Source organism: Hyaena hyaena, unplaced genomic scaffold (assembly GCF_003009895.1).
Source record: "Hyaena hyaena isolate Hyena2069 unplaced genomic scaffold, ASM300989v1 scaffold_171, whole genome shotgun sequence".
Lineage (NCBI taxonomy): Eukaryota > Metazoa > Chordata > Mammalia > Carnivora > Hyaenidae > Hyaena > Hyaena hyaena.
The window spans coordinates 1,631,812-1,658,161 of NW_024080803.1; the positions used below are offsets into that span (position 1 = coordinate 1,631,812).

The window sequence follows — 26,350 nt, forward strand, 5'->3', positions numbered from 1 at the left end:
CAAGAGCATCGGGCAGCTCCGGGGAAGACAGGAAAGGAAAAGGAGGGAACAGCAATTAAATGCCCACTGGGCACTTCACATATGGTAATGCATTTAAACTTCACAGTAATCCAGAGGGGTGAACTATTATTAGCCCTACTTTATGGAAGAGGAAATTGAAACTAAGAAAGGGTTGGTAACCTGTTCAAGATCACTCCACAAGTCAATGGTAGAGACCCTATTCTTTCCACTACTACAGGTTAGCAGCCGATTGGTAGGAACGTGAGCCTATGGGAATAATTTGGTGTGGGTGATTTTATGATTTTTCCCAGGAAGCTCCACTAGAGCTACCCAGTTGTCCCATTGAGTCTGTCAGGTTATCTGAGTATTTCTGCAACCTGTCTTTGTGTGTGTTGCTTTCGACCCTCGGAAACTTTCAGCGGATATATAGGTCACACATTCCTGGAACATAAATCAGTCAAGCAGGCAGCTTAGAGATTCTTATCCACTCAGACCTTTGGCCCTTGCCTGTGTCAGTCGGAAACGTGGGTGTGGAAAGTCAATTTGGGGACTGGTGTGTTGGAAGCATGGAAGACAGAAGCCCACAGGAGATGTGTAGGAACAAAAACTGTTCTTCAAAGATTCTGCTCTGAAGTTCAAGTACAGCTGTAGTTGGAGGGGATGGGCTTCTGCCATGAGAGGGGATTTCTGATGAGGAGATGTGTCTGGAGTCGACAACCCTGGCCCGTGCCTCTGCCTGGCCCAAATGTGTTCCCATGCATGAGTTTACAGTTTTCAGAATCACCGCAACAGAAAATGTTCTGTTTAGCCTACCGAATGTTCTGTAACATCCCAAACCCTAGGATGTCCCATGGCCTGCCCATCACTAATGCACTCAGATTTTCTAATCCAAAAACAGATTCTCAAAATGGTCAACCATTTGGCAGGGAATGACTTCTAGGTATACAGTATGCACCGTTATGTGGTATCCATCCTGCAGCAAGACATTGGTTGGGGGATTGGTGGAAGGAAAACAACTATTAGAAAATGCATTCATTGTGGTCATGTTTACACCCCTTTTGTCAACTAAAAATGCATTTGTTTAAACAATGTTTTTGGTTTATTATAGTCATTACCCTCTCGGTAGCAGATAACGTGCTTGAATTTCACAAGTGAATGTAAACGGTGCAGCGCAGCAGGGCAGCTGCCTTCAGTCAACATTTTCACATAGTGATAATTCCCAGGGAAAGAGAAAGACATACTTAATACATAGCATTCTACATCATCTGACTTCTCAGTAACCGCAGTGCCCCCTAACGTGTGTGTTCATTTTAAATGTTTCCTTGCTATTTTTAAAACCTAAATCTGATTTTTAGCCAAAATGTAAAAATAGGGCTGGTGATCTCACAGTAGTTTTGTGGGAATATGAAATGAGAGTTGCAAATGCTTTGTGAAATGAAAGCTTGGGGCCAGTGAGGTTTTGTTGGAAATCGGGTCATATATTAAAACAAGAAAAGACAGCAAACAGCTGGCTCAAGTACATCTTGTCTCACTTTTCTGCTCCCCATTGGTTTGCCTTTCAGGAGACTCCGTGCTCTGGAGCACGCACATTACCCACCCTGACTTCTGTTGCATCTGAGTTTGTGCTTTCCAAGTAACCAAAAACTCAACATAGTGCCTCGCTGCAATTACATGATTTACAAGGGCGGTCCTGCTGAAACCCCCAAGCATTCATCACTATCACAGTGGCCTTGTCTGTGTACCTCTAACATCACACGGTGCTCTTAGCCAGTGAGTAGAGTACAGCTTTGTCGCTGAACTTGCATTAGAACATCGGGTCAAGATTCCTGCAACTACAGGCTTTGGTGAAGGATGTTGCCTTAGGTCACTGTCATTCACTGCAAGCATTTTTTTTTTTCTTTTTTAAGCAAGCTCTGTGCTCAACATGGGGCTTGAACTCATGACCCCAAGGATCAAGAGTTACATGCTTTCCTGACTGAGCCAGCCAGGCGACCCTGTTTATTTTGTTTTCAATGGAGGTTTTTTTTGGTTGGGTTTAAGTCTTTTGGAACCAAACAACATAAATTTCCAAAACCCATTTTTGTTGTTGTTGAGTATAGTTGACACACAATGTAATGTTAGTTTCAGGTGCACAGCATAGTGATGTGACAAGTTCATACATTGTGCTGTGCCCACTGCAAATATAGCTCCCATCTGTCCCCATACATGATATTACATTATCATTGACTGTATTCCTTAGGCTGTGCCTTTTATTCCTGTGACCTATTCATTCCATAACTGAAAGACTGTATCTCCCACTCCCCTTCACCCATTTTGTCTCCTCCCCACACCCCCCTCTCCTCCAGCCATCATCAGTTTATTCTCTGTATTTATAGGTCTGATTCTGCTTTTGTTTATTAAATTTTTTTTAGATTTTACTCATGAGTGGCATCATATGATATTTGTCTTTCTCAGTCTGATTTATTTCACTTAGCATAATCCCCTCTCGGTCCATCCGTCTTGTCTCAAGTGGCACAATCTCATCCTTTTTATGGCTGCATAATATTCCGTTTTATATGTATACAAAATATGATCACACATACCACCTTTTCCTTCTCCATTTATCTATTGATGGACACCTAAGCTGTTTCCATATCTTTGCTATTACAAATGCTACAGTAAGAGTAAGGATGCATATATCTTTTTGAATTGACATTTTCATTTTCTTTGGGTAAATGCCCAATAGTGGAATTCCTAGATTATATGGTATTTCTATTTTTAATTTTTTGAGGGACCTCAATATTATTTTCCACAGTTGACTGTGCCAATTTACATTCCCATCAACAGTGTATGAGTGTTCCTCTAAAAGCCATTTTTAAATGTTTATTTATTTTGAGACAGAGCATGAGTGGGAGAGAGGGACTGAGGGACAGAGAGAGCATCTTAAACAGGCTCAGTGCTCAGTACAGAGCCCAATTTGGGCCTTGATCTCACAACTGCGAGACCACAATCTGAACTGATACCCAGTCAGATGCTTAACTGACTGAGCTACGCAGGCACCTCTAAAAAGCCATCAATCTGCCAGAGGATAGGATCATCCAAAGAACAGTTTTTCCCTAAATTAATCGATAAGGTTAGTGTAATTTGAACAAATTTTTAGTGGGATTTGCCTTTTTAGAGACTAACAAGTTGGTGCTGAAATTAAACAGGAAAAAGACACTTTTGTTAAAAGAATAAAGACTTGTTCTGCCAGATAACAAAACTCCCTTAAAAAAACATAATAATTAAAGTGGACCGGTTAGCTCATATATTAGTTCCGTAGGTCAGAAGAGTCCAGAAACAGACACATATATACATAATATAGCCTGTTTTTAGGGCCACATATTGCCCAGTGTATGTACAGAATTATATTCAAAGACAGTAGAAATCTGACCACAGAAGCCTTGAACATGAAGATCTTTAGTTTTTCTGAACAGGTATATTCATGGATTATACACAGTGTTTTTCAGAAATCTTCTCTAAATAGCCTTTGCTCTCTCCAAAGCTGCAGACTCAACAGCAGCCTCTAGAAATTTACCCCTCTCTCTGATTTCCTAACTCCTGCCTCTCCCCCCTCCATCTTTCCCATATCCCCTGACTTCATGTAGCACTACCGCAGTTGTGTTCCTTACTTGTGACCACCTCCCCAGAGGGCGGCCCTTGGGAAGGGTAGTCCCACTTTTCTCGAGAGCAGGAGATTCTCAGAATTCTGGTCGCCAAAATTCCCTAACAGGCTCCCAGAATTCTGATGAACAAAAATTCCCAACTTCCTTTCTTTAGGAACTTAGTGTGTCTTAAAGCTGGCATTTCAAGCCACTGGACTGGTCAATATATGGCGTTGACACTGTTGGCTACCCATTTAGAGAAAATAAAGTGATTTATATTTCACAAAATAAACACTTTTAACTACGAGCCTCAGTAGATGAGCATACATATTACTAGATTTGAAACATCTATCTGTATGTTTGTGCTGGATACATAGGAACAGTTATGGAAGTTTCTCTCTAGATTTGACAGTAATGAGAGGAGACTTGTACTTTATATATTTTTTATTTGTTTTCAATTTATTTTATAACAGATTGTGTTACTTTTATAAGAAAAACAAAATAGCATTTTCATTTTCTTTGGGTAAATACCCAGTAGTGGAATTATTGGATAATAGGGTAGTTCTATTTTTAATATTTTGAGGAGCCTCCATAGTGTTTTCCACAGTGGCTGCACCAATTTCTGTTTCCATCAACAGTGCATGGGAGCTCCTTTTTCTCCACATCCTTGCCAACATTTTCTATTTCTTTCAGATTCTAGCATTTCCTTGTTGAAGTAGATGTGTTACGCACACACACAAACACACACACACACAAGATGAGATCTTGCCATTTGAGACAACGTGGATGGACCTAGAATGTATTATGCTAAGTGAGATAAGTCAGAAAGAGAAAGACAAATCCCATATAATTTCACTTATAAGTTCAATCTAAAAAAAACGAAACAAATGAAGAAACAAGGAAAAAGTAAAATCAGACCTATAAATACAGAGAACAAAACCTTTGGTTGCCGGGAGTGGGGGGAGGGGATGGGCAAAATGGGTGAATGGGAGTGGGAGATACAGGCTTCCAGTTATGGGATAAAAAAGTCATGGGAATAAAAGGCAGAGCCTAAGGACTATAGCAGGAGGATTGTAACATGTATGGTGGCAGATAAGGGCTACACTTGTGGTGCATACAGTACAATGTATAAACTATGTTATACACCTGTATAACATTGTGTGTCAAGTATACGGAAATTAAAAAAAAATTTTAGCCCTAAAAAACCCAAAATAGTACCTAAAGTATTTATTGACTGTTTTGGGGGCTTTAAGTTTTATTTTTAATTTATATTCAGTAAAAATTCACTGTTTTATGTATAGTTATGAGCTTTGACAAATGCCACAATCAAGATACAAAACAGTCCCATCACCAGATGGTAGCTTTGCATGTGGTGAGCGTAGTGTAACGTATAGTGTGGTCTAAGCACTGTGTTGTACACCTGAAACTAACTGTCTGTCAACTATACTTTAATAATAATAATAATAACCTCCAGCCCTGTCATTTCATCCCTTCACCCCCAGTTATTTTGTGTTACCCCTTTATAGTCAAATTCTTCCCTTACCCGTAATCTCTGAAAGCCACCAATTTCTAGATATCATTTCTCCATCTCTGGTTTTACATTCTCCAGAATGTCATGTATAGGACATTAATTCCACAGTGTTTGAGTCTGACTTCTTTCATTTAGGATAATGCATTTGAGATTCATCCACGATGCTGCCTGTATCAAATAATTTGTTCACTTTTTTATTCCTGAATAATATTCCATTATTCCACCATATATGTGTATCACAGTTTGTTTATCCATTCCAGTTGAGGGATATTTGGATTGTTTCCAATTTAGGGGAAGTAATTACAAATAATGCCGCTATATATTGTTTGCATATAGGTTTTTATATTTTCACTTGGATCAGCACCTAGGAGGGGGGATTACTGGGTTATATGATAACTGTAAGTTTAACTTTATAAGAAAATGCCAAACCGCTCTTCAAAGATTCATTTTGCATCTCATCAGCAATGTAGGAGAGGGTTCCAATTGCTCTGTATCCTTGTCAGCACTTGATATTGTCAGTTTATAAAAATTTTTAGACCATTCTAACAAATAAGTAGTGGTATCTTATTGTTGTTTTAATATGCATTTCCTTAATGACTAATCATGCCAAGCATCTTTTCATATACTTACATGCTGTCTGTGTATCCACTTTGGTGAAGTGTCCAAAACTTTTGTTCATTTTTTTATTGGGTGGTTTTTTTAAGTTGTTGAACTTTGAGAGTTTTTTAAAATGTACATTCTGGATACAAATCACTTGTCAGGTGTGTGATTTGCAAACATTTCTCTCCCAGTCCGTAGCTCATATTTCCATTTTCTTAACATTATCTTTTGCCAATAAAAGTTGTTAATTTTGATGGAAACCAGTTTTTTGACTTTTTCTTTACTGTGTCATTCTTTGGGTGTCATAGCTAAGAATACCCTGCCCGATCCAAAGTCACAAAGATTTTTCTCCTGTGTTTTCTTTGAAAAGTTTTACTTTTGGATCTAAAATCCTTTTTCAGTTGATCTTTTAAAATAAGTTACGAGTTCTAAGTTAACTTTTTTTTGGGGGGGGGGGCATATAGATATCTAATTGTCCCAGGAACACTTGTTAAAGACTATCACTTCCCCACATTAAATAGTTTTTATTTTAAAAGAATATGATTCTATCTAGCATGAGAACTCAAACATCTTCTATCATGAAGAGAGAAAATTCCATAGACCTTTTGGCTCGGAGGTGGCTGGGAGAGAGTCCCCTTTGTTCAGAATACCACATTATTTGCTTTACTCTCAGTGTCATATAACAAACTATAGAAATGATCCCTGAAAGTATAGTCTTTATCAGTGTCATATAAAGCCAGATATATTTTAAACTCCATTGCTGGAATTTCTAGTTGGTGGTTGTTGTTTGCCTAGCTTTTGGGAAGTTTTAATGATTTATGGGTATGAACACCAATACATGAAAATTCTTTTTTGAAAAATTCAACCTATATTAAAACTTTCCAATGAAAACAAAACTGAAAGTTTGTTTTCAGGTTACAGAAGTAATATGTGCTTATAGTAAAATGTAAATACAGTTGACCCTTGAATAGTACACTTCACTTCTACACAGATTTTTTTTCAATAAATGTAGTAAAGTACAGTAAATGTATTTTCTTTTTCTTATAATTTTCTTAGTAACATTTTTCTCTAGTTTGCTTTATTGTAAGTATATGTATGTGTGTGTGTATATATATAAAAATATATATAATACATGTAACGTACAAGATATGTTTTAACTATTTATCAGTAAGGCTTCTGATCAACAGTAGGCTACATTTTGGAGGAGTCAGAATATTGAACAGGGATTTTCTATTATAGGGTCAGTACCCCCAGCTTCCCCCACCGCCCGGATGTGTTCAAAAGTGAATTGTACTATAGAAGTATCTTATAGGGATTGGGAAGCCATTGGGTAGTGGTTTCCTATTTTTCCGTTTCCTTTTCTTGCTCCTTTGGCAGGCTTCTCCTCCTTTTTATGACCTCAGATGTTGGCAAACCCGAGGGCTCCATCTTTGGGTCTCTATATTTCTTTATTCCACTTGCTCTGTAGGTGATATCATTGAATCCTGTGGTTCTAGGTACCACGTATACTCCCATGAGTCAGGGTTGTATTCTCCAACCTAACCTCTTCTCTGAACTCAAGACTGGTGGATGTAGCTGCCTCTTCAGCACATCTACCATCTTTGTTTCCCCACCAAGTCCTGCTCTTCACCCAGTCTTTCTTAGTAAATGACACCATGGTTCCTGTAGGTGCTAAGGCTGGAAATCCATCTGTGACGTGGCGACTCTCTAGCTCAGAAATGATACCCACCCTTCCACAGGCTCTTTCACCCCTAACTGTACAGCACACACGGACTCGACCACCTCTCACTCCCGCAGCTGCTACTTTTCTGGCCCATGCCACAGTGCCCTCTGGTCTGGAATGTGGCCTTGCCTCCGAGCTTACTCCTCTGCTTCCCCTTCACCCCTATAGTCAGTCCCCGGCATGGCAGCCATAGGGATCTTTAAGACACAGATCACATCATGTCCTTCTCCAGCTCAGATCACACCACTGTTTTTATCACATTCTGAAGAAAATCCAAACTCTTTGGCCTGAGCTTGAAGACTTTATATGATCTGACTGACCTGATATTTCTCCAAATTTTTAATTCCTGTGACTCCCCCGCCCCCTTCCTCCAGCCATTTTCTCACTCTGACTTTTTGCTCATCTTGAACACAGACCATTCCCACTTCAGGGCTTTGCTTGAGCTGGTTCTGGGCCCGGGGCGCTCTTCTCAAGGTTCTCCTCTCCTCCGAGTCACTTGTCTGCCAAAACTGCCATCTCTTCCTAGCCTTCCCCTCGTGGAAGCACCCGCCTCCTCCTCACCTGCCCCATCTTCATAATCTGCTGTGTTTTTCTTCACAGAATTTCTCACTACTTAGCATTATGTGTGTGTCTGTGTGTGTGTGTGTGTGTGCACATACATACATACACATATATGTATACATATACTTTTTTAAAGTTTTTATTTAATTTGAGAGAGACAGAGAGAGAGCAGGGGAGGGACAAAGAGAAAGGGAGAGAATCCCATGCAGGCTCTGGACCACCAGTGCAGAGCCTGATGCGGGACTCAAACCCCACACTGTGAGATCATGACCTAAGCTGAAATGAAGAGACTGACGCCACCCAGGCACCCCTTTAGCATTATATATTCATTTGTTTGTTTTCTGTCTGCCTCCCTGACTGAAATGTAAGCTTCCTAAAGGTGGGATTTTATGTTATTCACTGCTATCCCCAATGTCTAAAACAGCACAGCCCATGGTAGATGCTCAGTAACCATTTATGGCAGGATTGACCCCAGGATTAGATTAATACACGGAGACCACTGTCCATATCATTCCACTCCCACTCCTTCCGTAGATGCAGTCACTGTTAATAGTTTGGTGACTGACTTCCCAGGCTTAAAAAAAATGCACTTATAAATGCAGACACACGTCTAGATTTTTTAATAGAATGCAAGTTGTTCCACACCTTTATTTTCTCTCAATAATATACTTTAGAATTTTTTCACTTTAGTTTGTCCATCTTTCCATGTAACCTATCAATCAATGTGTCAATAGCTAGCTAGCTAGCTATCTGTTTACATAGCTTTTTTTAGTCGTTACATTGTAGTCCATACTATAGATGTACCACTATTTAATCATTTTCCTATTGATATGTGAGTTGTTTCCCTTTTTCACTACTATAAACAAGGCTGCAGTGAATGATGCCTATACATAAATCTTTTTGTATATGGGCAAATTGGCCTCAAATTAGAGAATTGCCTTGTCAGTAATTTGAGAGGCGCTGCTTAGTTTGTCCTTTTGCCCTTTTTTTTTTTTTTTTTTTTTTAGAGAGAGAGCAGGGGAGAGGGACAGTGAGAAAGAGGGAGAGAGAGAATCTTAAGCAGGTTCCATGTCCGGTGTAGAGCTTAATGTAGGCCTTGATTCTACGACCGGGGGATCATGACCTGAGCCTAAATCAAGAGTCAGACTCTTTTTAAAAAAAATTTTTTTTAATGTTTTATTTGTTTCTGAGAGAGAGAGAGAGAGACAGCATGAGCAGGGGAGGGCCAAAGAGATGGAGATACAGAATCCAAAACAGGCCCCAGGCTCTGAGCTGTCAGCACAGAGCCTGACGCGGGGCTCGAACCCATGAACCGTGAGATCATGACCTGAGCCGAAGTCGGACGCTCAACTGACTGAGCCACCCCGGCACCCCACTGAGAGCCAGACTCTTAACCAACTGAGCCACCCGGTTTGTCCTTCTAAAAGACTATACTGGTACATCACCAACAACATATGAGTGTCCGTTTCCCCATATCCTTGCCAACACTTGAGATTAGCACACTTCCAAAATATTTTTTAATGTTAAAGTGAAAAATGTTTAACTCTCTTAGACAAGAGAAAGTGGAAACTCGAGTGATAAAAGCATTACTGACAGGTAGGTAACTAGGCACGTCCCATACTGGTAAGCTCCGCAGTGTCTAGAGTAGAAGTTAGCCTGTTTAATAAAGACTGTTTCTTTTAAAAGAAATGTGTGAATTAAAGGAATAAAGTGATTTGAGATGAGAAATACCTCGTGCCGGTAAAGAAGCTTTCAGATAATTTTTTTCGAGAAGTGACATTTCATAATGTGTGCTGGGAGATCCAAAACCACAGACCCAGGTGTCCTCATTTCCTTGCTAGAGTTCATTCCCAGATGATTTTTTTCCCCTCAAAAAGAATCCAGAACACAAAACCTCAAGTGTTATTAGCACTGGCTGGAAAGTTCATGGAAGTCACAGCCACTGGTGATTTATGGTCTAACAATTTTGTGGTTTGTACTGGGCTTTTCTAGAAGAACAAGAGAAGTTATCTGTCTAAATAACTATGACTGGGGTCCAAAACAGAAGCAAGGAAATGAATAAGAAGAGAAAAGCCAACTCAGAGGAGGGTCTACACAAGTAGACACCCAGATGTTTCTTTCACATTGGTTGGTTTTAGCCCAGGACTGGTGTGAGTGTTTGCTGGCTCACATTCTTGCTTTGCCCTTATAATGAGTTGTTGGGGCCAAGTCCCCAAGGGCAGCCCCTGAGTCTTCTCTGTAGTCATCAGATATCAAAATGGGCTTGGGATGAGAGGTACTTCTCTGGCATCAGTAAATTAGAGTTTGAAGAATTCCTTCAAATTATCTATTTTACTCACTATATGGATGGCAAGACTGAGGCCCAGAGAGCTTAAATGCCATATAGGTAAGGATCATGACATTTTAAATATAATCCTGTTGAATAATGAAAAGGAAGAGCTCTTTTACTTGAACTTTAAAGATATAACAGATTCTTGGACAGAAAAGTACTTTTTTGCCTTGAAATTCCTAAGGTAGGAGTGGCACATAACTAGCATATATACTACCATACGCCCCCGCAGATGCCCACGGCGTTTCCACAGACTTCGGCAATCAGCCTCAGCTCTCTTTTCTCAGCCATGCTCCGACCCAGCCTCACACAGTGCTGTAGGCAGCCGCTCATAATGGATCTGAGTTTTTAAGTAAATTAAAATCTCTTTCTGTGTGTCCCCCTTCTCTAAATGACATATCCATATGATTCATGATGTGATAAGAGTGGACCTCAAGCCACAAGAACTTGGTTTGACTCCTGGGTCTTCTTGCTCATAGCTCTGTATTCTCTGTGATGTTAGGCAAGTCACTTAGCCTTTCAGTCAGCGTTGTCTCTGAAAGAAACAGTCTCTTTCTTTCTAAAGTTATTTATTTTGAGAGAGACACTGGAGCAGGGGTAGAGAGAGAGAAGACAAAGAATCCCAAGCAGGCTCTGCACTGGCAGCGCAGGGCTCAAACGCACGAAACTGTGAGATCATGACCTGAGCCGAAAACCAAGAGTCAGACGTTGATCTGAGTGAGCCCCCCAGGTGCCCCTGAATGAAATAATCTTTAAGCATCCTTCTAGCTCTGAAAAATGTTATGATTCAAGGTCTAGAGACCTCTCAAGAGGAATTCATAGTGATTCTGAGTGGTTTGTATATTACAAATCTATTTGTATTCTTAAGTATGTGTTTCTAGCTTTTTCTGACTGCTTCTTTTCCTCTGCTCAGATGATTGATCCATATTTCTGAAACCAGAATTTAAAGGTTTAAAAGAGACAGGGCGGTGCTTCCGGATGGCTCAGTCACTTACGCCTCTGACTCTAGATTTTGGCTCGGGTCACAATCTCACAGTTTATGGGATCAAGTCCTGTGTTGGGCTGTGCACAGACAGGGCAGATCCTCTTGGGACTCTCTCCCTGTCTCTCTTTCTGTCTGTCCCTCCCCCACCCCCCTGCTTAAAATAACTAAATAAACTTTAAAAAGAAAATAAAGAGAAGGGGGGAAATGTCCACATAACACCAGAGGAATTGCAGGACCCTCTTCCTGGCTGTGGGGACTTGACTGTTCTCACACCTCAAGCTGAGCACAGCTCACTGGCCCACCCAGAAGTTCTAGATCATGAGTTGCTGCTTCTCTCCGCTTTTCCATCATAACCTCCTCATGATGCAGAGGCCCCACCAGTCAGACGGGTCTCTGCAAGTGGTCGTCTGGGGGCGCCTGGCTTCCTTCTACCTGGGATCCTCCCGTGACCCGCCTCCCTGTTTGTCTTCCAGGCCCTGCTTCCCTTCGGGCATACCCTCTGCTCTCAGTGATCACCCGACAGCCCACGGTCATCTCCCACCTGGTCCCCGCCACCCCGGGAGCTGCCCAGGCATTGTCCTGCCACCCGGCCTCCGAGGCCACCTCTGTGGAGGTCCCTGGGGGCGAGGCTCTCGGCAGCAGTGAGTCGGAGACTGAGCAGCCCACGCCCCGGCAGAAGAAGCCCCGTCGTAGTCGTACCATCTTCACTGAGCTGCAGCTCATGGGCCTGGAGAAGAAATTCCAGAAGCAGAAGTACTTGTCCACCCCAGACAGGTGAGAACCCGGGGAGAGGACTGTCCTCAGGGAAGGCCCTTGGGAAGGGAAGACCCCTTTGGCTCTGAGTGTGGGATAGATGGCCACAAAACTGTTTTAGAGAGGTCCCACACCCCGCCAGGACTCTCGTCCTTGACTCCTATAATTCCAACCTGTTCAACAGAACCCAGCCCACGTGCACTCATCACACTTAAGCCCCGGAAGCCTGTGTGTTGCTGAATTTATGCTCCCTGCTGTATTTAACATAACTATGCCAGTATAACAAGCAAGGTCAAGTTTAGGAAATGGTTGCCCAGGTTCTGAGCCAGAAAACAAGTTTGGCTTTGAAAAGCCACTTACACGTAGGCTCAGGTGCAGTGGAGTCCAATGTGCAGTTGGGACCTGGGACCTCCTCGGCCTTCTCTCCACCCTCCGACTCCCAGCTGCCTCAGTGTGCTGGCCTGGCTCTTGCATGGAAAGGCCTGGATTAATTTGGTTGAGGAGCTGTTAGATGTCCTGGTGAAGGTGAGAGATCTGAAGTCAGAACCACGTGGCTGAGAGGAGGACCTGGATGTGAAACCCTTTTGAGATCCAGATGAGTGAGCTGTGACCCCTGCTTTACTAAGATCCTCACCTTATTTCTTTAATTTAGTATCTAAGTTGCAGAATATGCAAGAATGTATGCCTTGCCTTGTTCCTTCAAACTCACTCGGGAGATGTGGAAGTGGCTGAGCTAATGTGTGATCTCTTTATTGGGAGGATTTTCCAGGTCCTTTCTGCTCACTTCCTGGTCTGTATTAGGTTTGACCCTAGTCCTATCAAAGAGAAAGGGAAGGGAATCCCAGTGCATCTCTTAAGCTATTAGTAGCTATTTGATACAATATAAGTGAGAGAGGAGTCTATAAATCACTGGCCAAGAGGCATGGATTCAATTAATGGAGCACCCATCACGGTTTGCTTATGCCGGGCACTGTGGCAAGAGTTACAAGTCTAGAAAGTCTGGATTACAGGGAAGGAGACCACAACAAATAACTACAACACAGTGCATGGGCACTGGTGCTGGTGTATTACCAAGTGCCGGAGGAGCACAGAGATGTTGCTGAGTGTGTCAGATGGGGATCCGGGAGGCTTCTCAGAGGAGGCAGCATTTATGAAGAGCTTTGATTCCAGAGGGAATGGCACACAGAGGCAGAGCCACGTATCCCTGGGCATGTTGAGGGAAATGCAGGTGGTCAGGACATCTCCAGATGAAGGTGCACATGTGGGCATGGCCTGAGATGAGGTGGGAAGGCTCATGGGCCTGGCTTTGTCTAGGCTGTCCTTCAGCAGCCACCAAGCACTGCAAGTGACATGGTTAGGTTGACATTTTATTAGCACCACGCTCTAACCAACTGAGCTAACCGGCCAGCTGCTAGGTTGACATTTTAGCCTTCTTGCTTTGGTGGCACCATAAGTGATTGGTTTGAGAGGGAAGTGATGGAGCTGGAGAATGGGGATGGAGTCCAGGGATAGCCACTGAAAACCTGAGTTAAGGCAGTGATGGTCGGAGCTCAGAGAGGAGAAGAGACTGGAGAATGGTTTTGAAGGTGGAATGGACAGAACTGACGCTGGCGTGAAGAACAGAGAAGAGAGCCGGAAGTCTCTGCTTCCTGGATCAGGCTACTGCTGTAACTGCAGGTGCGCAAGGGAGAAGAGAGACTGGGTTTGGTGGGGAAAGAGTGAGCTCTGTTTGGACTTGAGCATCTGAGGAGCCTTTAGGCGGACAGTGGAGATGCGGCTGTGAACTGGGGATTAACAGAAGGGATCTCCAGGTATCAGCAGCAATTTTGGTGTCCCTAGCATGGAATGGAGAGCCTCAGGGACTTGGGCAACTTGGTGAGGTGGGCACATTATTTACGGCTTGTTGGTGGTTTACCAGAAGGGTTTCAACAGCCCTGGGTAAAATTTTAGACTTTTTTTCTAGAAGCCAGAGAATTTTTTAAGAGAAATGTTAGTTCCTAGTAAAGCTCCTGACTTCCGGATACCTGCCCGGGCACCTCTCAGGTGACCTACGTAGGATTGATTCACTTGCCTGGGGAGAAGGACACCATCTGGCTGGCATGGAAAGCTGCCGCCTTAACCCGCCCTCTCCGGTGTTCCTCACCTCCCTCTGTACGTGACCAGGGCCATGAGCACTCCCTCCTCCCACAGCTTTCTCCCTCTTCCCCTTTGTTTGTTTCTCCGGTTTCCTAGGTGACCCCATTTAAGCGAATATGCAGGGAAGTGAGAATTTGTAACGGTGGCAGGTAATGAGAGAAAGCTGATGACAGTGAAGTGTGTTTCTGTAGCCAGAGTGAGTCAGGGGTGCATTTTTCCCAAGTGAGCTAACGCCATGTGCTAACACAGCGCACAGAGCTGCGAACTGAGCCTTCCATTGACTAATGCACCTGATGGCCTCAGGTGAACCGGGCTGGACGGCCGTGATGGGAGCCTGGGAGACCAGAAGCCTGCGGCATGGCCCCCTGGGTTCTTGGTTCTTAATGAATGGCTGCCTGGGAAACAGCTCTCCACTGGGAGTGGGGGATGGCAGTGGGGGCAGAGAACTAAGTGCTGTTGGCACCGGCGATTTTTTTAGCTTCAGTCTGTTAATCACTTTCAATAAAACTGTTAGCTTCCAGTAGCCCTTTTCCTGGGACGGCCAGACTTACGTGAATGCAGATTTAAGACAGGTTCTGAAGTTCCTTGGGGGAAGATTGTGTTTAGTGACGGAGATTTAAATTGTGCGCTCTGGTCAGAGCAGGGGGCTGGGCAGCTGGACCCGGAAGTGCCAGGAATTAGCACCCGGAACCTTCATTTGCTGATACCCGTTGGCCCCCATTGGCCTCCCTGATGGTGACACGTTGCTCATCACTCTCATGGGAGAGAAAGTTGGAGCTGAGAACTCACCGCTGGGAGTCTTTAAGGCTCAGATTCATGGCTCTGAAGGTTTGTGTGAGATAAGGGACCTTAGATTCACAGATTATGATCCTCAGAAACCTCAGAATTATAATCCTCAGAATCCTGGGACCCTTGAAAGTGGTGACCCCTGCTCACTTTGTCAAGGGTGCTCATCCCAAATTACTACTTTAGAAGTCCATAGTGCTACAGTGACCAGGTTTGGAGCCACAGACTGACAGCTAGTGTTGGCTCAAAGAGGGGGTCCATCCACTTGGTGCTCAGGTAGACCTTGGGTTGATTGTAGGTCAAGAGTCGTAATCTTGAGGACTGAGTTTGGCAGCGTGGTTCTTTTTCTCACTTAATATGCTCCAGTCAGGTTGTTTGCTAGACCTTGTGGTGTGGCATCCCTACAGTTTTCTCCACATCAGCCTGAGCAAGGGCTTCCCTTTGACAGATTTAACTTGTACAAAAATATGGCGGGTGGAGAGGAGGCCCTATACAGGAGCAGGGCTACAAGTCAGACATAAGTAGGTTTGGATCCTGGCCCCACTTTTCACTCTAGGATCATCTACTAAGGGTGAGCAAAGTTTTTCTTATACAGGGCCAGCGAGAAAATATTTTCAGCTTTGTAGTCTTTGTCTCAACCACTCAGCCCTGAGGCTATAGCATGAAAGCCGCCATGGGCAATACATAAACAAATGGGTGTCTGTGTCCCAACAAAATTTTATTTACAAAAGCAGGTAGCATACAGGATTTGGCCATGGCTAACGAGAGATTCTAATCTTTCCAAGCATCAAATCTCTAATCCATAAAATGGGAATAATTATACCTGCTTCATGGTGTCGTGAAAGGAAGAAATAAGACAGCCTATGTCAGGGGCTTAGCACAGGGCCTGGGATGCTCTGGTACTCAAGAAATAGTTGCTCTGTTGTCAGAAGTAGCTCCAACCTCACACCTCCCAGGAATGGCTTTGACTTTCAGGACTTTTCAGAAGGCTACAGAAAAATGTAGAACCATGGTTAGCAGCAGAATGGGAAGCAGGAGGGGCTACTAATTGAATGTTTCTTTTGGAATCCACCATTATAGTAATTTAGGGAAGCTACAAGGAATGAATCAATCCATCAGAAAGTACTCTTGAGCCCTTGGTCTGCTTTAGAATGTGCTTCATACAGTTAGAGAACACTTGAGAATGTGGAGCCACCCAGGTGATGGCTGACCATTGGGAAGGTACAGAGGGGTTAACCTCTGGAAGGTGTTATGGGCATGGGGAGGCTCACCTATGTGTAGGGGGTAGGAGTGGCTTGAGCTAGACCTGGGATGATGAGCAGGATGATAGGATAGGATAGGATAGGATATGATATGAAGCAAGGATGATATGTCTTTACTTTTCCTTTCCAGGATGGATTTGGGGTCAGAGCCCTTATTTCGTGTGTGTGTAGGATTGCAGTAAAGACTGTCAGGTCAGAAAGAGGACTTTGCAGTCAAAGCTGAGAAATCCTCTTTGGGTCCAGTGTAGACAGTGAATGTTTCCAGGATGATTGCCCTAGGTGTCCTTGGGTATGAGCATCTGTTTCTTAGGTTCCCAGAGTTTCATCCATGAGATTCTTAGAAGGAAAGTAGAGCTTTTTGGGGAAGAACTGATTTAACGGGGGACATCCACATGTTGATAGTAGTTCCCAGAGCTGGTCAAAGGACCCTATCTCTACTGCCCTTTCCCTCCTTCCTTATCATCCTTCTTTTGCATCTCATGCCTTCTAGGTTGGACCTGGCCCAGTCCCTGGGACTCACTCAACTACAGGTGAAGACTTGGTATCAGAACCGCAGGATGAAGTGGAAGAAAATGGTAAGAAAGAAGACAGTGAGTCTTACCATGTACCCATTATGATGGGAAAAATCCTTCTACAGGCCTGGTAAGGAGGCAGGAAGGACCATTTGGTGGTTTGGACTCCAGAGAGTGTGAGACCTTCCGTGATGCTGGCTGTTGGGGGAGGCAGTTTGAACAGTCAGATAAGCCATTCCTCCTGACCTGGATTTCCTGACCAGAAGGATATTCTTTTTCATAGTTTCCTTAGAAATAAAAGAAAGCCCACAAGCTTCTCAGTTGCTAGTTTTAACCCCACCTGCTAGCCTTTTCAAAGAACTTCCTTCCCCTTCCCACCAGTAGCTAAGAATAGAAGTCAGTACTCTTTGTTTATAATGACATATAGGACCCATCTGTTCCTGTAGCTCTGTGTCCTGTAATGCAGTGATTCTCAAACTTTAGTGGGTGTCCGAGTAACCTAGGTAGCAGGTAAAAATGCAGAACTCTAGGCGCTTCCCTACCCCTTGGTTGCAGAGATCTGTGACAGGGCTGAGAATGTGTGTGTTAACAAGCTCGCAGTTTCCTCTGATGCACTTGATGTAAGGACTACAGTTTCCTGAATACTGCTTTACTACCTAGCTAATGACTCATTCCATCTTTGGTTTTGAAATGCATAAACATCTCTCGAAACAAACCCAGAAAAACAAATCTACATCTCTATATTTTGGGGAACTCAACTTCCTAATAGTTCACCTTTCAAAAAAAAAATTTTTTTTTGAAAGATGTGTTAAATCCAAGCTTCCCCAAGTACTTAAGTGTTTCTTTTCCAGTTTTGTAAACCGCGAGGGAAAAGGTCAAAGCCCAGAGAAAAGAGGTGAGCTGGGAGAAGAGGGTGGGAAGCAGCCTGCTGTTTTCTTTAGGGACCAGTTATACCCAGAAACCTCAGAATTGTAATCCTCAGAACCCTGGGACCTGGGCCTGTGTCAGTCCTGAGTGAATCTGACTGATCCTTTCTCTTGTGGCATGGACCAGGGGGCCCAGGCCTGCTTGGTTGACATTCAGTAATTTTTTTTCTGAAAACTTTAGTTCTTGCCATTGTCTACTAACAACGAGAAAAAGAAATACAAGGTAAATTAATATTAATGGGAAACATTTTTTTTAAAAAAGCCAACAAGGCAGCATTTATTATATTCCTGGAAGGGAATTCCTGGGCAAATCTTATCATTTCCTCTGGGGAGGCCTGAGCCCGGAAGGAAAGGATGTTCATGAAAGTAGAGGCAGCATGGCTCACGGAGTGTCACTGAATATACAAACACACATACACTGAGTGAATCAACACATGTGTGTTAGCATCTCTTGCGAGCCATGCCTTGTCCTCAGCACTGTGGGAAGTAACGAAATAAGACGTTAGCCTGCCTTCGTGGCATTTGTGATCTAGCTGGGGAATCGAGGTCCAGGAAGCAGCCAGGGAGCACATGATAACGAATTATAATTACTGGCGGTGTATAAGCCCACAGGAGTTCAGAGGACAGGTATGTAAGAAGGGTGCCGGGACAAGCTGCAAGGTAAATGGGATTCAATTGAATCTGTGGTCATCCCAAAACCTCGAGAAGGCTAACACACACATGAAAATGACGGCAGAAACCTCCCGGGGGACTGAGCTCGGAAAGAACCAGATCTGGGAGTTAGAAACTCTGGGCCAAGTTCCCATGCCTGTCCCTCCCTGGCTGACTTTGGGCAAGTCTGCCACCCACCTCCTTCCTCGTCAATCATCGTCATGGAAATCAATGTTTCCTGAGTGGCAGAGGCATTGTTGAAATCGGTTATCAGCAATCTCTTCATGAGTCAGACGGTTAATGAATTGACAGCTTGCCGTCCCTGCCAGCACCACCCGATGCCTGTGGGACAAGCGTGTGCCTTTGTCTCTGACATCACTTGCTGTTCACTAGCCACTGTGCTACGGGCGCAGTGTGAGCTGGTTGTGGAGGGCTATCCATGCCGTATAAGGCAAGATGGAAGTAAATTGCAGATTTCACCTCAGCATGCCACAGGCCCACTACATTCAGGTCCTTAGGAAGCAAGAGCACCAAGCTCTCTGTTTACCAGTTATTTATTGAGCATATATTGGAGCACCAGGCAGTGGAGATGCAAAGGTAAGTCATGAACGTGTCCGTTCCAAAATAAAATTAGAACAAGATACTCAGCCAAGTAGAAGGAGACCGACCTGTAAAACTAGTAATTATTCAGGGTGATCAGGGCCAACAGTGGGATTTACTGGGTTCCAAATCAGGATAGAGGAGGGAGGGCTTCACGGAAGAGGTGCCGCCCAAGTTGGTTTTAGTGGATGAATAGAAGTGGGGCCAGGCGAAGGTGGGAAGGGTATCACGGGCAGAAATCCTTGGATCACTGGAACCACTTCAGAGTGGCCAGAGCTAAAATGAGAGAAAGGGTTGCTGCTAGGTTTGTGGGTCTGAATTCTGCCTCCCCCAGTACAGCGAGGCATTGTTGCGAGCCTGCTTGCCTCATATGTTTTCCTGGTAAAACTCTTTCAAGGCTATCTCTTCAAGTCCTGGGAGGAAAAGAAAAAGCTAATTGGGTAATAAAGATGTCTCAAGGCTAGTAACCTAATTGGAACTGGAAAAAGATTAGCACTTGATTCCGAGTTATTCACAAGGCAGCCAGGGATAGTGCTGCCAGAGGCCAGATAAGCATCTCTGACTAGTTTTTACCGGTCAGCATTTGTAACCTATAGCGGGTTGGGTAAATTTAATCTTGCACATTAGATGGGACGCTCACCCTCCATTCCATTTCTCTTTGGCTCTAGTTCTAGGAGGACCCAGAATGTTTTGCAACAGACTGAAAGTGCCTCATTATTCAGTGATCTCTTTCAGCTCTAACACGCAATTCTGTTCTGTGAGAGGATCCAAATGAATTCCGCCTTCCTGCCCCGGTCCCAGAATTGGGTGGGCCACATACCATGCGCCATCATCAGCAAGTCTACAGATAATCAACAGTTCCATGAAATGGCTACCAATTACTGTCTATGTAATCTTGAGCGGGTTACTTAACCTCTGTGCCTCTGTGCGCCTGTTTCCTCATTAGTACAATGCCTAATACATATGTACCTTATAGGGTTGTGGTGTTACTGAGCTAATCCCTGTAAAGCTCTCGTGCATAGTATGCAGCTGAGAAATGTTAGCTGCCACCTTCCTTCTCCTCCTTATTTACCTCTCCATGCTTTCGGAGGCCAGGAGACACAAGCTGAAATTTCCAGGGGCCCTGAACATTTCTTTTGGATGAAAGCAATCCTGGCTGTTTGTTCTTTCTCACTGAGCACTTGCTGGGCTGTCTCCCAATCAGGGCCTTCGTGTTTGGGGCCCTGCTTGAGGTAGCGCTGCGCCTTCAGGGACAGAAAGGCTGCTGAACAAGGTGCTGGGAAGAGATTTATGCTAGAGAATCTGAACTTGATTCTCAGCTGCATGGGAACCGTCGTCCGTTTAGCAGACTCTCACTGCTCCAGAGAGCTGCAGACAGAGAAGAATGGGCCAAAGCTCCCCAGTTAATGAGTCTGTGGCCCAGGGTCTGATGGGAAACTGCGTAACTGCAGATAAATACTAGAAATAACAGCAGCACAGGGCACCTGGGTGGCTCAGTCCGATTTTGGCTCAAGTTGTGATCTCCCAGTTTGTGAGGTCAAGCCCCGTGTTAGGCTTGCTGCTGTCAGTGCAGAGCCCACTTCAGATCCTCTGTCCTCTCTCTGCCTCTCCCCTGCTTGCACTCGTTCTCTCGCTCAAAAACAAACAGTTAAAAAAAAAGAGCAGCGGCACGTTTTAGGTATCCTTCATACATTATGCACAATGAGCATTAAGTCAAATGGGCAGGGTTTTGTGTTCAAATCCAGCCCTGCCCTTGGCTTGCTCTTTGACCATGACAAACTACTTCTGCCTGCTGGGTTTCCTGTCTGAGTAATGGAGGAGGTAGAAGGTTCCTCCCTACATTGACATTCCATACTCTGCTGTCAAACTGCCTGTCCCTGACCCAGGCACCTCAGGAAGGAAACAGAGGCCTGTCCTGACATCTTCAGCAACAGAACATTTGAATGTCTAGTTTTAGAGTTCTGAGGGAGACTGGCAGCAGGCACAGCTAATAGGTATAGATGGTGTGCTAGCTGTTTTTCTGAGAGGCATGTGACCTCGAGTGCAGTGAGTTGTCTGGACTCTCCCAACCGAGGGGACTAAATTGGCTTTAGGAGTAAGTGGGAAGGAGGGATCCACGGAGGAGGGCCACAGGGTGCATGAGAATGTGTAGCTCCTGGTGTGAGGTGGTTGTGAGATAATTACACCTGAGTGTGCTGGGAAGGGGGGCGGGGCAGAGGTCGAGTGCGGGAAGCAGCCAAGAGGGTAGTTACCTCCTAATTGTTGCTTGTGCTGGAATGTTTTATTCCGTTTAGAAAATGGTCTGATTGTTTTTATTTTGTTATTTTTTCATGCAGTAGGAAAACAGCCAGGTGGGGTCTATCCAAGTTGTGTGGGTGGTGTTCTCTAATTGCCGGGCTGGACTTTCTTTTGCCAATTAGGTGGCTTCCTTAGACCTGCCCTTTTATAACTTGATTACTAGATGGGGCAACTTAATTTTGTATAACCTCTTTCATACCAAGTGGAGCTGCTTTCAACATGTCAATTCCGTCTTGGCACATCTGGGTGCTTTCAACAGCCTGCACACAGACTGAATTAAAAATCAGATGCTGACTAATACGAAAAGGAATATATAGGGACGCCTTCTCCCCAGAGGTGGATTCTGTCAGCATCTCTTCCTTGTTAGAGGTCCCCTTCATATCTGCGCATTAGCTGTTTGTGTGGAAAGTGCGGTGGCCAAGCAGATTCCCAGAGAGAAGGAGGTGTTTAGTGAGAACTAATGGGTTTCCTCATGCCATATACAAAAAATAACTCAAACCACAGAACTAAATGTAAAAGCTAAGACTGTAAAACTCTTAGAAGAAAATTTAAGAGTAAGTATGCAGAGCCTTGGATTCGGCAAAACCCGCTTAGCACACCAAAAGCACACGCAACAAAAGAGAAAATAAACTAGGCTTCATCAAAATTGAAAACCTTTGTGCTGCGAAGGACATCCTCAAGAAAGCAAAAAGACAACACACAGAACAAAAGAATGCATTTGCAAATCTTATATCTGATAATGGACTTGTATCCAGAATGTTCTATAAGAAGCTCTTACAACTCAATAATAAAAAGACAACCAAATTTTCAAATGGGCAAAGGATTCTTCTAAAGGATTCTTCTTCTAAACAGATATATAGCTGGCCTATAAGCACAGGAAAAGATGCCCAATCTCATTAGTCATCAGGGAAGTGCAACTCATACCCACAGGATACCACTTCCTACCCACCAGGATGGCTGTAATCAGGAAGCTAGAATATCAGGTATTGGTGAGTATATGGAGAACCAGAACCTTCATATACTGCTGATTGGCGTGGTGTAGCTGCTTTAGATAACAAGTCTGGAAATTCCTCAAAAAAAATGTAATTACTGAATGACTAGCAATTCCACTTGTAGGCATATACCCAAAAGAAGTGAACAGATACTTCTATACCCATCTTCATGGAAGCACTATTCACGGCAGCCAAAAGGTAGAAGCAACCCAATTGCCCGTCGACTGATGAATGGGCAAATGGAATGTGGCATATCCCTACAGTGGATATTAGTTGGCCGTAAAAAGGAATTGAAATATTGAAGATGCTACAACCTGGATAACCCTTGAAAACATTACGCTCACTGAAAAGAAGCCAGTCACAAAGGATGCTATATTGTGTAACTTACTTCATATGAAATGTCCAGAATAGGAAAATTTGTAGAAACAGAAGACAGATCAGTTGTTGCCTAGGATTGGAGAACAGGGACTGGGGAGAAATGTAGAGTGACTGTTAATGGGTATGGGCTTTCTTTTTGGGGGGCAATGAAATGTTCTACAATTGGATTCTGGTGATAGTTGTACAATTCTGACTGTACTAAAAATCATAAAATTGTCAGTATGAATGGATGAAGTATATGGTATGTGAATTATATCTCAGTAAAGCTGTTTTGTTTTGTTTTGTTTTTAAAAACGAGCCTATGGTTAGTTGGATAACAACATTCAGTCTTACATTTCGGCACCTGGAGGCCCTGTTGTTCTCTTAAAGGAAAGAGTCAGTAAGTATTCAGTGACTGCATAGACTTAGTTGAGCCTGAAGCAAGGGATAGATGCAGGATTTACCTTTAAGGAGCCTCTGTTCAACTATAGTAGGTAAGAGTAAGCTAGTTATATACGTAGCAAAAATTTATTTTGCTCCTAACTAACCATGTTAATCTAGGTCCTCCTGAAGCCCTCTCACTAGCTGCCCAGAAAATCACCAGCTAAACCATACCAGAGTACAGAGCCAGTGGAAGAAGGACTGTCTTTATATTCTAAAGTAACATATAGATATTTTTAGAGTTACCCCTTCATAAGTCATGGTACCCCCATGGACATCACATACTGGGATAATAAATGTGCGAGATCAATAAAGGCCATTTAGGGGTACTTTTATTTTGCTTGCTTTATATCTTTCTTCACCTCTAGGGAAAGGCTTGTTGTTCAGTACCAGTTATTGAATGCCTACTACGTGCAGGGGCTGAGTGGGAGGGACAGGCAAGTAAACATGCAGTGACAGTGGTTTATGAAAAGTGTTCTCATGGAGGGAGTGTAAGAGCTCATAGGACATATGGTGGAGGGTGTTGGACTTAGATGTGGGAGGTCAGGGAAGGCTCCCAGGAGAAACACTGTCTAACATGAATTAACCAGGTGAGGAAGGTGGGAGTCCTATTCTGGGCTGAGGAAACCTGCCATTCAGGAAAAATTCTTGCTCTTCTTTATCCATTCACCAATCAATGGACATTTGGGCTCTTCCCATACTTTGGCTATTGTTGATAGTGCTGTAAACATTGGGACGTGCGTGCCCCCTTGAAACAGCACTCCTGTATCCTTTGGATAAATAAGTAGTAATGCAGTTGTTGGGTTGTAGAGTAGCTCTGTTTTTAAGTTTTTCAGGAACCTCCATTCTGTTTTCCAGAGTGGCTGCTCCAGTTTGCATTCCCACCAACAGTGCAAAAGGGTTCCTCTTTCTCCGCATCCTCGCCAATATCTGTTGTTGCCTGCGTTACTCATTTTATCCATTCTGACGGGTGTGGGGTGGTATCTCATTGTGGTTTTGATTTGCATTTCCCTCATGATGAGTGATGCTGAGCACTTTTTCATGTGTCTATTGGCCATCTGGATGTCGTCTTTGGAAAAGTGTCTGTTCATGTCTTTTGCCCATTTTTTCACTGGGTTATGTTTTTGGGGTGTTAAGTTTGATAAGTTCTTTATAAATACAATTCTGTATTACATTTTTTTCTGATTACAAAAATATATGATTATTGTTTAAAAAGTTAGAAGATACAAAAAAACTAAGAAAAAATGTAATAATTGTTGATGAACATGACACTGCAAACAAGGTGATATATAGTTGTCTGTCTTCCAGATTGGATTATGCTGGGTTATAGCCCGTTTTCCACAAAAGCATATTAATATTTCCCATGTTATTAAACATTCTCCTACATAAGAACTGTAATGATTATCAAGTATTCTCTGTTTGGGATATACTGTAATTGTCTACCCAATTAGAGATCAGAAATGTAAAGTATATTCCCCTGTTTTTGCTGTTAAAACCAGTTCTTTGATGAACATTTTTTACAGATCAATCGTTACCTCAGTTCTTTGATGATTTCCTTAGGCTTGATTACTAGAAGTGGAATTTCTATGTCAAAGTGTACACATTTTAAGACTTTTGATTTGAATTCTCAGATTGCCTTTTGAGAAGGTTGTACCTTTTACACTTCCACACTAGAGTATGAATATGTCTCTTCCTGCTTGCTATGAATACTGTCTTTTTCTTTTAACTTGTCAACTTGATAGATAACTGCAGTAATATTTTAATTTTTTATTTCTTTCCTTACTGTTGAAGTTGGATTTTTTAAATGTGTTTGTGATCATTTTAATGCCAAGATATGTAATATTGATGGAAAGTGTGTAATGAACATTTAAAGAATGAGGATGTCTTTATACCCTTAGAGGTGACAGGGTGAAAATCCTTTTTGCCAGGCCATCACTGCTGGGAACAGATGGTATAGATGCTCTTAAATGGGAAAGCAGAGGGAGGAAGTACTTTATTAGGTGTAATTACCATCCTTTTCTCCCATGTAGGTTCTTAAAGGTGGACAGGAAGCACCCACAAAACCCAAAGGTCGTCCCAAGAAGAACTCCATCCCCACCTCAGAAGAGATTGAAGCTGAAGAGAAGATGAACAGCCAGGCCCAGAGCCAGGAGCGCCTTGCACCCTCCCAGAGGCAGGAGGACCTCTGTGACACGCAGGAAGCAAAAGCATGCGATGTCCCCTTAGAGGTTCCAGAGCCCCCAGGCCAGCCCCAAGAGTTGCCAGTAGCCTCTTCGGAACCCCCACCATCAAGCTAAAATAAAACTGTTTGGGGGGAAGGGGGAGACGGGGAGGAATGGAAAGAGAGAAGGCAGAGAGAATAGGGAACTGCTTCCCAAAGCCTGGTAAACATGGGGGGACCAGAGATCTGCATCCCTCTCCCCCCCATGGGTCTCAGTGGTTTTCATCACAAGCGTTTGATGAAGACTTGGCTTGCCTTAGGCCTTTCTCTTCCTGAAAGGCTGCTTTAGCCACGGGATGCCCTTGATGAAGGGAGCCAGTGCCTTGGAACTGCCTGCCCCCACTGGGGTGGTGGCTTCGGGGCTGAGTGCAAGAGGCCTGCCCACGTCGCGAGCCCCACCCTGGCGTGGCAGAGGACTGCTCTCACTCTCTCCCTGCCAGCCTCTGGGCAGCCCGGCGTGCAGGCAGAGAGAGATGGAGGAGCTTGGGCAGCATGCCTGGCTTCCTTGCTGACTCAGCACTTATTTCTGTAGTTTTAAAAGAGAATTTAATGTTTTTGGTTGTTTTGGGGGGGGGATGGGGCCGGTGAGGGCAGACAAAGAAAAGTTGGGGGAAGGGAGTTCTGTTATTAGAATTGTTTCTGAATAAAGTTTGTTTGAAGACTCGTGTGCCTTTGTACCCATTACAAAATGTCAGGTGACCTGAGAACGGCTAAGCCTTGTTTTTCTTGCTTTTTCGAGTTGCAATCCCTGAAGCTGCAATGCAAATATGTTAAGATAACTTTTATTTTTTAATGAAAAATAAATCTTTCCAAAGGATTGGGTGTTCTGTTTCTTTGGGTGAGTATATTTAGCCCTTTCTGAATATGTCTTCTGCAAAGAAAGACCCAGAGAGCTAGCCAGCTCCCCGGGCTTTAATTTCCCCCACCGTCAAATAAAAGATTGGGCTCTGCCCACCACCCCTCCCACTGCCTTCTGCCAGAGCAGCTCTGCCATCAGCCACTTTACACAGTCGCCTTCCAACTTTAAAAATGCCTTTACTTTTTTGAAGAGATAATAAATGTG

The 26,350-nt window shown here is 43.6% G+C and overlaps 1 protein-coding gene across 1 annotated transcript in view; it reads left to right on the top strand.

Moving 5' to 3' along the window:
- Positions 1 to 26,104, top strand: part of BARX2 (BARX homeobox 2) — a 76,915-nt gene extending 50,811 nt beyond the window's left edge. Inside the window, exons 2-4 of the mRNA XM_039240240.1 lie at positions 11,826 to 12,126; positions 16,780 to 16,864; positions 25,097 to 26,104. Of these exons, the coding sequence (XP_039096171.1) occupies positions 11,826 to 12,126; positions 16,780 to 16,864; positions 25,097 to 25,363 (653 nt within the window). The 3' untranslated portion in view covers positions 25,364 to 26,104. The remainder of the gene's footprint in view (positions 1 to 11,825; positions 12,127 to 16,779; positions 16,865 to 25,096) is intronic.
- The last annotated feature ends 246 nt before the right edge of the window (positions 26,105 to 26,350 follow it).